This window comes from Thermobia domestica, chromosome 7 (genome assembly GCF_964235325.1).
Source record: "Thermobia domestica chromosome 7, izTheDome1.hap1.1, whole genome shotgun sequence".
Lineage (NCBI taxonomy): Eukaryota > Metazoa > Arthropoda > Insecta > Zygentoma > Lepismatidae > Thermobia > Thermobia domestica.
Window position 1 is genome coordinate 106,202,351 of NC_137460.1, and position 13,897 is coordinate 106,216,247.

The window sequence follows — 13,897 nt, forward strand, 5'->3', positions numbered from 1 at the left end:
TTCCTAGGCAGGTATAATAACACTCAATCTAAAATGGATTCTATTGGTTAGCATAAGCGCCTTCAATATGGGAGACCCGAGCTCAATTCCGGTGAAATTCATCTAGTTCTAAACGTCTCGCAAAGCCTGAAGAGACCACTAAAACTCTAATCCAAGGAACAATCCTTATTCATGGTTAACTTGATTCTTAGTTTTCCTTTTTTTAGTATGGGGGACTTAGTAGCTCAATGCTAGAACATTTACTTCTGGTGTATAAGATCCCTGGTTCGATCCCCAGCGAAGTAAGTTTATAGTAGACAGATTTTCTCGGGGTACTCCTGTTTCCTCTTTTTCTCATCCTACCAATTATTTCATCATCATTCGCTTGCCTTAATCATCCGTCTCCCTTATCCTAAAGGGCATAAACGTAAAGACGTTAAACTAAAGAATTCTTTTCACTTCATTTTCTTTTTAATAGAAGTAAGAAACTCGGAAAGTTCATACTGATTATATTTTCGACATTTGATTTACTATTAGAATCACTGAAATATAAAGTAGGAGACTCATTAAAATGCTGTTTTATTTTAATCTATTTGTTTAAAGAGTTGAAAAAAGACTCATAAAATTCTTCGTGTGGAGTATTGTACTGTACGGGTCACAAACATAGACATTACGCAAAAAATGATGAAAAACGACTGGAAGCTTTCGAAATGTGAGTGTGGAGAAGAATGGGGCGAATTAGCTGGGTTGAGCGGAAAATGAATGAGAGGGTGTTAGAAATAGTGGGAAACAAGAACAATTTTAGATAATGTTAAGAAGAGAAAGAGAAAATGATTGGGACATTGGATAAAAAGAAACTGAATCATGAGTGACGTGTCAGAGGGTATGGTGGCAGGAAAGAGAGGGAGGAGGCGAAGGAGACTACAATTAATGGAAGATATCAAAACAGAAAAATTGTACGTGAAGATGAAGAGGTTAGCGGAAGACCGTGGAGCATGGAAGCTTTTCAGTTGCAGCAACTGACCTCTCAATAATGACAGAATACCTATGATGATTATGATAATGTGTCTTATATTATTTTACATCCATTTTGTTTACTTTTCGAAAAATCCTTAACTTTTCGAAATGTAAGCACAAAGGATTTCAAATCAAATAAATAACAAATGAAACACACGTAGTTTTCAAACTTTATATATATATATATTGTATTATTATATACTCATGGCACATACAAGGGGTTTTGAAATGATTTTCGGGAATTGAAAATTTGTTACAAGTTAAGTTACTACTTCAGATACTACATGACGATAAAAAGAAAAAAAAAAAAATATTTCTTTTTGTCCTCTGCAGGTACAAATTCTGTGAAATTCACAGACTGAAAAATGTCCTACTTGATCGTGAACCAAGCTGGTAAAGTAATAATTAATGTGTGGACGGTCAGGAAGCAAACTGGGTATCAAGTGGTTAGGCACTAGCACGATAAGTCACAGATCCGCTTACGATTCTCGGTGCAGCCATATATTTTTTACTATGAATTTTACTGAACTTACCTTTAACATCATTATTCAAAAAGAGAATTCAAGTAGTTTTTTATTCATATTTAAACACAATTAATGTGTGCACAGCTATTGACACGACCTAATCGACATGGCAATCTCTTTCTTACTACATATGCCTATCAACAGTGTTTTCTTGCACAGGCAAAATATCTCTGTAAACTGTTTACACCAAGCACGAATTGAATTCTAACCAGGTGAGATTTTATTGGATTTTGCACGAAATTTATATTACAGTCATTACCCGTTGCATGAAATGCAAGCTTCTGATCTAATAACGTAATATTCAATCATAAAAATTGTCCCAATCTATTGCAACCATAGTGCTTACTAACTTCATAGATTCCTAACATGAATCTCTACTTCAGTTAAACAATAGACACGAGAAATGAAGTCTGAGTTGTTTTCTCATTCAACATTGATTTTATGTAGTTATGTTCCGTAGTTTATTTAGCCCCTCTTACTGATCTAGTGCCTACGCGTGTGGTTCTTGTGCACAAGATCTCGGGTTCGATTTCTGGTTCGATCGGGTTCGGGTTCGGGTTCGATTACGCACTTCTGGCAAGAGACGTAAATATAAATCAATTAATTAGTTAACCAATCAGCTAATTTACTTGTAACAACTAAGCTACTAACTTTACGAGTCTTTTGAAACGGCTACTACATAAAGGTCCATTCTTAAAAACAAAAGAAAAAAGAAAAGAAAAATAAAGAAAGTTCAGACGCATGTCAATGTATTCTGCAATCATATTTCCCTTTCTGTGAACTGACAAGTTTTAACGCATTATGATTCTTGTTCATCTAATAGCTTCTCGTTTTATTTCTACTTTTGTTTATGTGGAAATTTTTTGGTTAATTGGGCGCTGCTCTCTCCCAGCAATTATAATTGTATAAATGTATACAAGGGGAAAAAAATCAGGACAAAAGGTCAAAATCGAGTAAAACGACTCTAAGAACAAAAAACCAAGTTAAAATCAGCCAAAAAAAAAAAAAAAAGAGAGAGAGAGAGAATAACAGAACCCACAAAATCCGTCAAAGTCAAAATGGAATTCGTGGAATCACAAGGGCCAACTGTCAAAATGCTCGAGAATAAAATAAATGAAAACAGAAAGCAATTTATCTTATGTTAATTAATCTTTGTCTGGTATATAAATCCACATCATTGATTTGGTATACTTCAAAGTGATTTTATCAAATAGATTATAGTTTGCAACAGAAATTTTTGGTTCGTATCCTAGGGAGGGACTGGAGGAATTCAAAGGAGAAGAGGTAGTTTAAAATTTAATGCATTGGTAAAAAAATAAAATGTCCATAAAGAACTAGATTAGTGACGAATACATAGTTTATTGGGGTCCCTGATCTGCTTGGTGACTACCCGATGGCTTTAAACCCAAGTTCAGTAAAGAACATGAATATCAGCTGGCTCGAGAATTGACAGGGACAACGTCGAAGACATTGCAGGTCGTTATTTATTTTAGTCGGTTCTTTATTTTCACATATTGTGCATAACATTATTCTTCCCGTGCGAAGCCGTGCACTTCTGCAAGCACTATTGTATATATATTGTATGCTTTGTATTATATGCTATTGTATGCTTTGTATTAAACAATATATATATTGTATAATAATCATTTCGTCACAAAAGCAAGAGATATGGAAGGAGTATTTGGAAAACTTATTCTAAAGGAGGTAAAGAGACAGTAAATTTTCTGCCAGGAATTGAGTATCTCACGAATACTTGATGTTAGAGATTAAACGCGACAGACTCTGGATTAAAAATACAGAAATACATATTTCACTGTTTCTGAAAATTGCCTAGCTAAGAGGGAGAAAGGGGGACATTTCTATAACTAAAATTTCCCTTTGTTTATTCAAAAACTGGCGAATGTGAAGATTCACTTAAGTTGAAAGAGTGAAATTTGGTAAGAAATGCGAGTTTGTATTTACAAAAATTCTTCTCCTGAAGGGGAAGGGGATAATTTTTATAATATCAATATTTCCTTTTCTTCGTTCCACCATTTTCAAAGATTCCACTCCTGAAGCAGTAAAGGGGGGAGGGGGAAGATTCTACAATATTCTAATTTCCGATTTTATATTTGATATTCCTATCCTTCCCGTGCGAAAAACGAGCACTTCTGCTAGTATATACGTAAAAATGTAAATGTATAAGAAAGGTCAGAAAGTTGTTATCCTCACCATGATAGAGATATGCTAGTAATGTACAAAACTGCACAATGATAGGTTGGCATCTCACTAATATGTGTCTTTACAGGTCCAGCTGAATTGATGTTACAGCTAGAAAACTAAGCAGCTGCAGTACGTTGGACAAAATTAAATGCCAAGCTGTGATTAGGTTCCTCCATATTCAAGGAAAATCGGGAATAACGATACATGAAGAGACGGTAATGGTGTGGTGAGCAATGCCCATCTTGTGCCACGGTGAAACTTCGGAAGAGAGAATTTAAGTATGGGTGCATAAGTCTATATGATGATCCAAAAAAAGATAGTCCTTCGAGAGCGTTGAGCGACTTGTGCTTGAAGATAGATGTGTAACTATTAATTGTTTAGCCTCTGCAGTAAACATTAGTAGGGAATCCATACACACTACATTACAAGGTATTCTGCAAAGTGGTAGCACGATCGCTTCCCCGTTCGTTGATATCTTTCAAAACCAGCAACGTGTGCGATGTGCACAAAGCATTTTGGATCTATACCGCAAGGACAAGGTTGCTTTTGTAAACAGATTTTTGACTATGAATAAATAATGGGTTTATCTACCTGTATCTGGCCCTGAACCAAAGAAATGAGTAGAACATAAAGCATTCTGTACCTCATTTCCCACCTTCGAAAAGGCTAAGGGGCAGCACTCATCCAGCAAGGTCGAACTCCCTCGTGGCTAAGTGGTTAGCGTACGCGCCTTTGGCGTAGGAGACCCGGCTTCAATTCCCGGCAGGAGCTCATGCGGTTCGTATTCCACGTTAATCAGTAAGTCCACGTCTCATATAGCCTCGCTGCTGAAAGGGACGCTAAACTAAAATCAACTCAACTCATCCAGCAAGATCATGTTGTACGTGTTTTGGAACCATAAAGGTATGATATTGACTAATTACTTACAAAAAGGGAGTGATATTCAGGGACGTACTGGCCACGCGGTAAAACCGGGAAATTTCCCGGTACGCCCTGGAAGGTGAATTTTTTTAGGGGACCCTCCGTCTCGTATCGTAAGTAGCGGTATATGTCAAAAGAACACACGTCACGCACTCCTCGCATACGGGAGTAACGGAACGAAGGACAACAAACGTCGAGTACCGGTAATACAGTCAGCTAATCCCATACCAGCGTTGTTGCGAAAACAGCCTTTCACATTTTAAGTAATTCAACCCTTGAAAGGTTTCTGATTTCCCACTCTGCTTTATAATGTTGCTAATATTGAAATATTCAGCTAAATTGAAATCTCAAATGATATCATAATAAACTAAATAATAATTTACATTTTACAGCACCGTTGCTTTCCGTATAGAAAATATACAGGGCCGGATTAAGACCATTGGAGGCCCTGGAGCGGGAAAATACAAAACTTTTATGATGGGCCCTCTCTGAATATATTCGAAAGGATCCATGAATTATATAGGAGTGGCTCATGTCATAATTTTAAACTTTTATGGTAAAAATGTTTTCAAAAATTTTTATAATTTTCGGGGCCCCCTTGGTCACGGAATCCTGAAGCAAACCATGAAAACTCAACTCTATTTTTCTTTTTTGAAAAAAAGGAAAATATATCTTTAGAGGAACAGGGGATTGGGCATTATGTCAGATTAGTCAAGTAGCAGGGGAGAAATTACTGACTTAAAAAGGTTTTAGATCTGCATTTTAAGACTTTTCATCATACTTAATTCGAATGACACTCCCAAATTCCCTTTTATTGTCGGGAGAGGGGGCAGTACGTACATGTGAGTGGGCCTCCTAGAAAGTACTTTCCTAGTGGGCCCCTGGGTTGCAGTACGACCCTGGTGATATTCCTGGAACAATTATAGGAATCTACTGAAAAAGTTACGGATGCTTATTGTCCAAAGGCAAGTTGCAGTCAGCGGACAATGCACCGGCATACGGAGCAGCAGGAACATTCATTTTGTGTGCCAATGTAGCTACGAACCTTTCCTCCATCTCCATATTTATCCGAACTGGCTCCATCCGATTAGTTCCTCTTCCCAAATGAAAAAATACTTGCAGGATAAGCGTTTTACAATTAATAAGGAGGTATTAATGAGGTGGAAATCTGTTTGTCTCCAACTCCGCGGACTTTTATGTATTAATGGACTGATGACATTCATAAACTGACCCATAGATGTGAGAAATGTAAGACAATATTGTATTTACGATGTGAATATGGAAAGAAAGGCGCGTCCGTGAACCAAATAGCAGGTCCTTGGCTAATTTCTATCATGGTGAAGGTAAGAATTTTTTTGCCTTCCCTCGTAAAAGAATATAAATGAATGTGTATATGTATAATATAAATGAAATGTGTGCGAATGGATAAATATGTAAGGTAATGTGTGTTAAGCCGTCGCAATCCTTGTCCTCTTCGGAGCGCAAAGAAAGATGTGAACACTACAACAGTCAAACACGACTCGCTCGTTTATTTCCTATCATCTTCACTGTATTTCAGATCAGTTGTAAAATGTTCCGCCTTCTTCATATTTACACTTACATCCCAACTCTCAGAAACCAGTTTCTTCCCACACAATGATCTAATCAGTTTTAGGATCGCATTAGTGTGCCTTATATGATTGTAATGCTAGTAATACGTCCGTCCGTTATTCCACACTATATTCTTGAACGAAAGCGAATTCTTGAACGACATATATATAACAATCATTTTGGCCCACATGTTGCCCACTAATAATTAAAGAAGTGATTCTCAAACTTATTAAATTGCATAGCTTCTTTCAGCAGAGTAGTTCGTCGCCGAGTAGTAAATAAGATTTTGACAAATATATATATAGCCAATATATAAGGGTGCCGCCATCTCGTTTCGCTTATTCCCAGCAACCCGTTCGCGAAGCAAGAGTACCAATATAGTACCATCTGATAATAGTTCTAGGACACCACCAAAAATAACAAAAAACGCAACTTTGTCAAAGTTTTGTATTTTTTATATAACTTTTCCGGTTATTTATTGAATGGGCCTTGTATTTCACCTTTCAAATCTCTATTTGAAGCTCCTTTCGGAGCTTAAAAGATTAATGTCTAGACATTGTAAATAACTGTTTAATGTGGAAAAACAGTGTTAACTTTTCTATGTACTTAAGCATATCGTACAAATTTTATGTCTCTTTTTCTCACTACTTTGGTAAGTGGTAGATTTGATTTCCTTCTGTTCTGAATGTCCCAAACGACAGTTATATTTAGATGATGACTTATTGAGGATACGGAGACGTATTGGTACAGCACCCATATCTTATGTAGAGGATTTATGGCTCAATTCCAGGACATATAAGAGTTTTTTGGTAGACAAAATTGAAAATCTCAGGGTTCTTCCGTTCTCTCCGGTATCTTCATTCCACCAATTCATTTCCTTTGAAATAACCGCGAGACGCTAAAGATTTCGTTTCATTATTCAGATTAAAACTAACTGTATCCGAATCCAATATGTCACTTTTAGTTCCTTGCCCTTCCATACGTGCATATTATGAGTAAACAAAGCATACTCGTTATTTATCTGCCAAGAAGCAAACACGTATCTACTCTGTTTTTAATCTGTTCATTATTCATTGAAACAAACACTAAATGAATAAATGTGTAATGATAAATTGAAACAGCTATTAGATTTTGCTGATGATGAACGAAAAAAAAAAAAAAAAAAAAACACTCGAAGCAAAAAAAAAAAAAGTGTTTAAAAATAAGACTTCTAAACAGCGTAAATGGTGTACGCTCAATGTCTCACACATTAAAAACAGAACTTAAAATAACTTAACACCAGCTGTATTTTCTACCTTCTTCAGATACTAACACTATTCTTTACTATCTCAGTAAGACTATTCATGGCTTTGGGTTAATTGATCGTGTCTGAAGAAGGATATGCTAGATATCCGAAACAGTTACAAATTATAATTTAAAATAAAGTAAAGTTTTAAGCTTTGGTCAGTGTCTCTTTTGTTAAAACTATCTCAGTATTAGGAAATGATCATACAATTTCCAAACCATTTAAACCCCTTTATTTAATTTAGTTCTATAGAATTCACCTTGCCTAAGTGACAAATAACGATATTTGAGTTTTATTCTACTAAGAGTAATGCATTAAAATTTTGGACAAATTCCGACCTTGCGAAGGTATTATGTAATCACAAAACAGTACAGTCACAAATCAAGAAACTCGTCCAATATCTCCACTGACTCATATATTTCTGGGTAAAATGAGTTGGAAGAAGGTACTGAGTTTCGTAGTCTGTTTGTTTGAAGTTTACTAGCATTGAGGCTACATAAGACGTGGAACTAAAACTTGATGATATGCAAACCTCACAAATTTCCGTAGGGTATGAGAGCCCATTCCCCTCAAGAGCTTGGGAACGACCCGCAATTTTCCCATTCTCTCTAAATTAATCGTTCTTTCCCCAAATTTACTATTCCCCCCTCAGAACTATCATTCTCCCCGAAATTTACAATTCTTCCCCTCGAAATGTAACATTCTAGTCCCCAAATTTACCATTTTTCAGTTTGACTGTACCATTTTCAATTAAAAAAAATATATCTCCCTTATAACAGAAAGCCAAAATCTTTGCCAAGAAGAGAGATAGCTGGCAGTGTTTCTCGGAACTACAAAAATTTACGTTCGAATGGCGGAAAAAAAAAAGTACTTCATGAAGATATTTCCCTTTGTGATATTACAAAGAATAATTGGTTTCAGCTCGCACAGAGACCCAAGAAAATTTTGAAAAATGAACTATGACTACTTGCTTGGGAAAGTAGCTGATCGTACATTTATGGTAGATGATACGTCTACGTGAAACTTTCACATACAACGTCTAATGAAAGGTTTCTACACGCCAATGTAAGGCTTCGCTTGATGCAAATATTGCTAAGATTACAACTAGTTGATCTTCACAAAAGATAAGTAACATTGATTCACATATCTAGCTTTGTTATCGACGGCCAAGTGTATTTGGAGAATTGTATAAAACGTCGATAGATGGCGTACATTCGTGCATAGAAAGCGGAGTACGTATCAAGTGAGTTCCCCGTTATGTAAGATGGTTCGGAATTGTCTATTTTGAGAAGAAGCATTTCATATTTTCGAAACTTTCTCCAATATAAAATTTCTGGTACAACCTTGAAACCTGTTTAATGTAGAAGACTTACCACCAGATCGACAGTAAAATTGTCCAATCCCTTGCAGAGACAACTAGTTGTTTCGATTTGGTCCGAAGAAGTTTAGTATAACAAAAGGCATGTTAATCCATACAAAATAATAATAATAATAATCTTGCAGTTCATCGAGTGTGGACAAATTTTACTCAATATTTCACTTGTCTATCTGCTAAGTATTAAGGATAATTAGTCTATTTATATTTATAAAAAAATTTAAAAACTTATGATTCTTTGTAAACAGAATTTACATGATTGTGTTCTCTATAGTCTGTAAATACCTACAAAATTAAGAATTCATCGACTATAGCCAAGATTTTATGTAGATTTTCCTGAAGTATGACATACTGAGACTTTTCATTGTCCTGGCACAAACGTACCAGACCAGGAAAGAGGTTATAAAGAATAATAAGGTATTTCATGAAATTAATAGTATTAATAATATTATTATTAATTATAGTTCATAGTTATACCTTCTTACTATCGATGATAACTGACAAAATTATTTTATTATTATTTTTTCTAAATAGCGTTGTCTAATTTAAGAACTAAACGTAACAGGATAATGCCAAAACTGACTGCCCCTTAATGGATTTTCGGAAATGATTTTTTTTTTTTTTTTTTTTTTTTTTTTTCAAGATGCAATACACAATTTCATTATATAAAATGAACAAAGGAAGACTGAAGGAAAATTGACCAATGTTGTCATAGTATGATTCAAAACACCTATTCCAGGAAATTGTAGAATTCTTCAATTTGGCCCAGGATAGTGGGGAAAAATCAACTGGCTATAGTCCTTCTCTCCTTTCCACTTCACATTTTTATAAGAACCATCTTTTAAGTTTATTGGAGAGATGTCAAGATAATGTTATTGCTATATAAAACAAAGAAAACAGCTTAGTGATCCTTAATATGGAAGATTGCTTCCCTATTCCTTGCATTCATCCTTATGAATATTCGCGTAGTTGTTAGTTAAAAAGCTGGGGAAGATCATCAGAAAGTGCAAACTATTTCAGAAAAAAGAAGGTAGGGACATTTTCGTCTCCCTCTCCTTCTCTCTTTACAACTAAGTATATTTTCCCTCCTCCTCCCCCACTCTACCCGAAAACAAAATTCATGAAATATTTTGAACCCAGGTGTAATAAACCTGTCATCGAAAAAAAAGAAAGAAAAAAGAAAAAGAAAAGAAAAACTACTTTCTGATAGCGATTCATGAAAATGACCACCAATTTATTTTTTTCGACTGTTTTTAGACAGTCAACCACATCTTGTATTTTTCCAAAATTGATGTTAAATCTTCGAGAAATAGAAAAACTTGAGTGTTGTTGACAGGAATCAGCCTTTCCTATTTAATGTATTAAAATATATTTTAATAGACTATACCTCACTATTACATAAATCACAAACTACAATCTGGATTTACTGGAGTTGACAAGGATATTTCTAGTATTTCCAGTGTCCTACTAGAAAAATTTCCAGTATACTTAAAATTAAAAAAAAAAAAAAAAAAAAAAATTGAGTGCCACATACAACTGTATGCTGCGATATTTAACAGACTAAAATGTGTTGAAGAAGTGGAAAAGGAAAGTATTTTCAACATTCTAATAGAAAGAAAGAAATAAATAAAAGAAAGTAAGCATTTTCTGGATGTTATTTTTCCCAGAATACTAGTCGTAATGCACACTCACTTTTTTTGGAAGGGGTGGGGGGCTTTACTCACCCCTCACAGCGAACCCTTTCCTTTCTCTTCACCATATTACACATATTTAGACATACTTTATATTCGTGCTACATTTGGTACAGGAAGAGTAATATACTTAATTTTCATGCTAAGACATTTAGATGGCTACTGTTTTGACATTGCACAAGTATTAAATGAATACAAGCTACATATAAAATAAGTTAAAAGATAATATTTTCAGTTATGACTTGACTATTTTTCTCAAGCTGTCAATTTCTATTTGCAATACTATAGCTTTTACTTCCTCTTTTGCACGCTGGAGTACAGCTTTGCATTTCAGTTCTAGTTTTCTAATCTCACCAGCGGCAAGTTTTTCAGTGGTTGGTCAGTTAGCCCTATCATCACACACCCAAATGATGGAGTTGCCATCTTGAAGGTTTTTTTTTTTTTTTTTTTTTTTTTTTTTTTTTTTTTTTTTAATTCTGCAGTATTATTCAATAATTTCCAGTACATTTTCAGGGTGTCCGGTATCGATACAAATTTCCAGTATTTTAAGTATCAGCAGACATCCTGTACAATAATCCATTACATAAGAAACTGAAATATTTTCCTACCAACTTCTCAATCAATGATCTTTACATAACTTTGTTAAAATATCTTGGGCGATTAGTTTCATAACTATGCAAATCGAATATCGAAACAATGGAATGCACTTGGCGCAAAATGGTCTTGTAAAGCTTTGAAGCCAAAACACCGTATCACGAACCTCCTTGAAGTATTAGTTTATCATAAAGTTTGATTAAAAATAGACACTTCGAAGAAGAGTAATTTCCTACCAACATGATGTAAGCACGTGCGTGATTGCCTTTTCAGGTTTTAAACAATAACTGAAAACAATATTTACCACAGAATATGCCATAAATCCGAGAATATTCAAAAGCTTCAAAGTATGCTTAGACACAAATTGTAGGAAGCAAAAAAGGAAAGACAAAATAAAATAAAATATCACCTACCTTTTGTATGTATCCGTCAATTTCTCCAACTTGCCTTTCAAAACTTGGGCTGCAGAGTCAGATGAAGCATTCAAGAATGTGAGAATAGTTCCGGAAAGGAACAACACTTCCTCATGTTGAGATTTATATCCTTCCACTTCGCCAAGAAGATCCTAATGAAACATAAATATTCCTCTATTAGAGTATTGAATAGGATATCCTAATCAAGAGTCGAGAGATTTTCACAACACTAACATTATGCTCTAAAACTAATCATAGACAAAATTATATAGAGTTGCCTTTCGGATCAAATTAGGCAGGTCAAATGATAGAATATACCACGACCTTCTGTCATTAGACCCCATTCACATCCATAATTTAAATATTTAACAGGAAGTACATAGTAATTTCTCTGATAATCTACCGATTTGCTACTAACTTTTCTGTCAATCAGATTATAATTGTTTACAATGGCTCTGATCTTTGTGGTTATATAATGCACATACTGTGAAAAATCACTGTAACAAATTCTGATACTGATCTCCCTGGATTTCCATAACTACGTAAGGAATTTTTCCCTGATCCACGACATAATCATTTATGGTGAAGTTTAGATTTTTTTAATCGGCCTCCACCATTACATAGCTGTCCAACGCTTTCAAAAAAATACAGCATAAGCTTACTTTCTTACTGTAAATTTTTTGTGAGTAAAATATCTCGTATTTAGAATACAAAAATAGATTAGTACCAAACGATAATTATACACTGATGTAATATTTCGGCATTCTGAATACACTCATAATTATAACCAAGTAAGCATATGATAATTTACCTTATCTACAACCAACAAAAGTAATTTATTTTCTTCTTCTACGAGAATAGTTTTGATTTAATTTGTTCTTTCAAACTTTAAGTTTTAACATCTTGTAGCGCTTCTCAAGTACCTTTATTTCTAAATGTAATAATCTTTTTATAGTCTTTTTATATCATTTTAAAAAAAAAAATTGGATTAATTATTTCATGCTTGTTAACATCGTTTGACTAATAGGAATACTTTTGTGAGACCTGATTGAATTTTCTCCCACTCTTTTGTAAAATATAGCAATGTCCTTGATCTCAGTATAGTGAAGCATTTTCCTGACTCATTTTAATTTCCCTGACTTTCAAGGTCTAAATATATATATTAATATGTATAATAATATATATATACACTTTCTAAATACTTTTCTTGATCTCATTTGAGGTATACAAATTAAAAATTAGACTATAACTCCAATTCGTCTATGTTTTCAATATTCATTTCTACTTCTGTTCGGTGGTTATGAGGAATATATTGATGAATTATCCTTAATTGTCATTTATATTTTTTGGAAATTGTTTTATTATAATTTAAATATGTTGAAATTGTTTAGGGTTTCCACCGAACGTACAAAATTAAGTTACTTCACTATATTTTCTTAAAGTTACTATTATAAACGTTTTGTGAGATTTTCTAGTAAAATTACCATTGAAAAGCTAAATATATTAATTTTTCATTGAAAAATTATGCTCAGTATGTGCTGAGAAACATCTCGAAAGTAGTAGTAGTAGATTAATATTACTAATAACAATAAATTAAAATATATTATTACCGGGCAATATTCAATATGTTGTTTATATTTTACATCTTTTGAAATGTGCATAGGTGTAATACGTAACAATGTCACATGTACACCACGTGAAGAAGTTTGGTTTGTATGGCCTTATTTTTTTCAATTAATAATGAAACCGGAAGTAGTGATAGATTTCTACCACTTCCGATTTTAGTAGAAAGATTAAAGTGAATACGAAATATATTCTTCTGACGCTTAACTAACTGCAGAAGATTGCTTCTGGGTATCTATTATCATCTTTTCTCTTTAGTGATCAAGTTAAAGGCGGAAATGATTGATTTTTACCCTTACGGTTTGAATATCCATCAACAAATTCGGTTCAAAATTTTACCCTCTACAACCTGGCCCAAACTGAGGTTTTTCTTCAGGTTTTTTATTATTATTATTATTTTTATTTAAACTTTTGGGTGGACGGACACACACATACGAACAGATGGGGAAACTCCTTAAAAAGAAAGGTTGTTCATGCAAACATTCAACTTTTTGAGTAATCCAGACTAGATAACCAAACTCACGGGCCCAATTATCAGGCTCAATTTGCCTCGAGCTCAATAAATGAACGTTAGAATGTGTGAGAACGACGGGAGTACGTATCTTCGCACTTCACTAAATGAAGTAAAACTAACAATGTAACAAATCCGTCTCTAATCTCTCGTTTATCTTGTTTCCAATTAC

At 34.1% G+C, this 13,897-nt stretch overlaps 1 protein-coding gene across 2 annotated transcripts in view; it reads right to left on the bottom strand.

Moving 5' to 3' along the window:
* The window catches only part of LOC145690299 (muscle-specific protein 300 kDa-like), a 633,032-nt gene that overhangs the window by 273,776 nt on the left and 345,359 nt on the right, over nt 1–13,897 (bottom strand). For both annotated transcript variants that reach the window (XM_081765072.1, XM_081765073.1), the window contains one exon: nt 11,592–11,743. In XM_081765072.1, the coding sequence (XP_081621198.1) occupies nt 11,592–11,743 (152 nt within the window). The remainder of the gene's footprint in view (nt 1–11,591; nt 11,744–13,897) is intronic.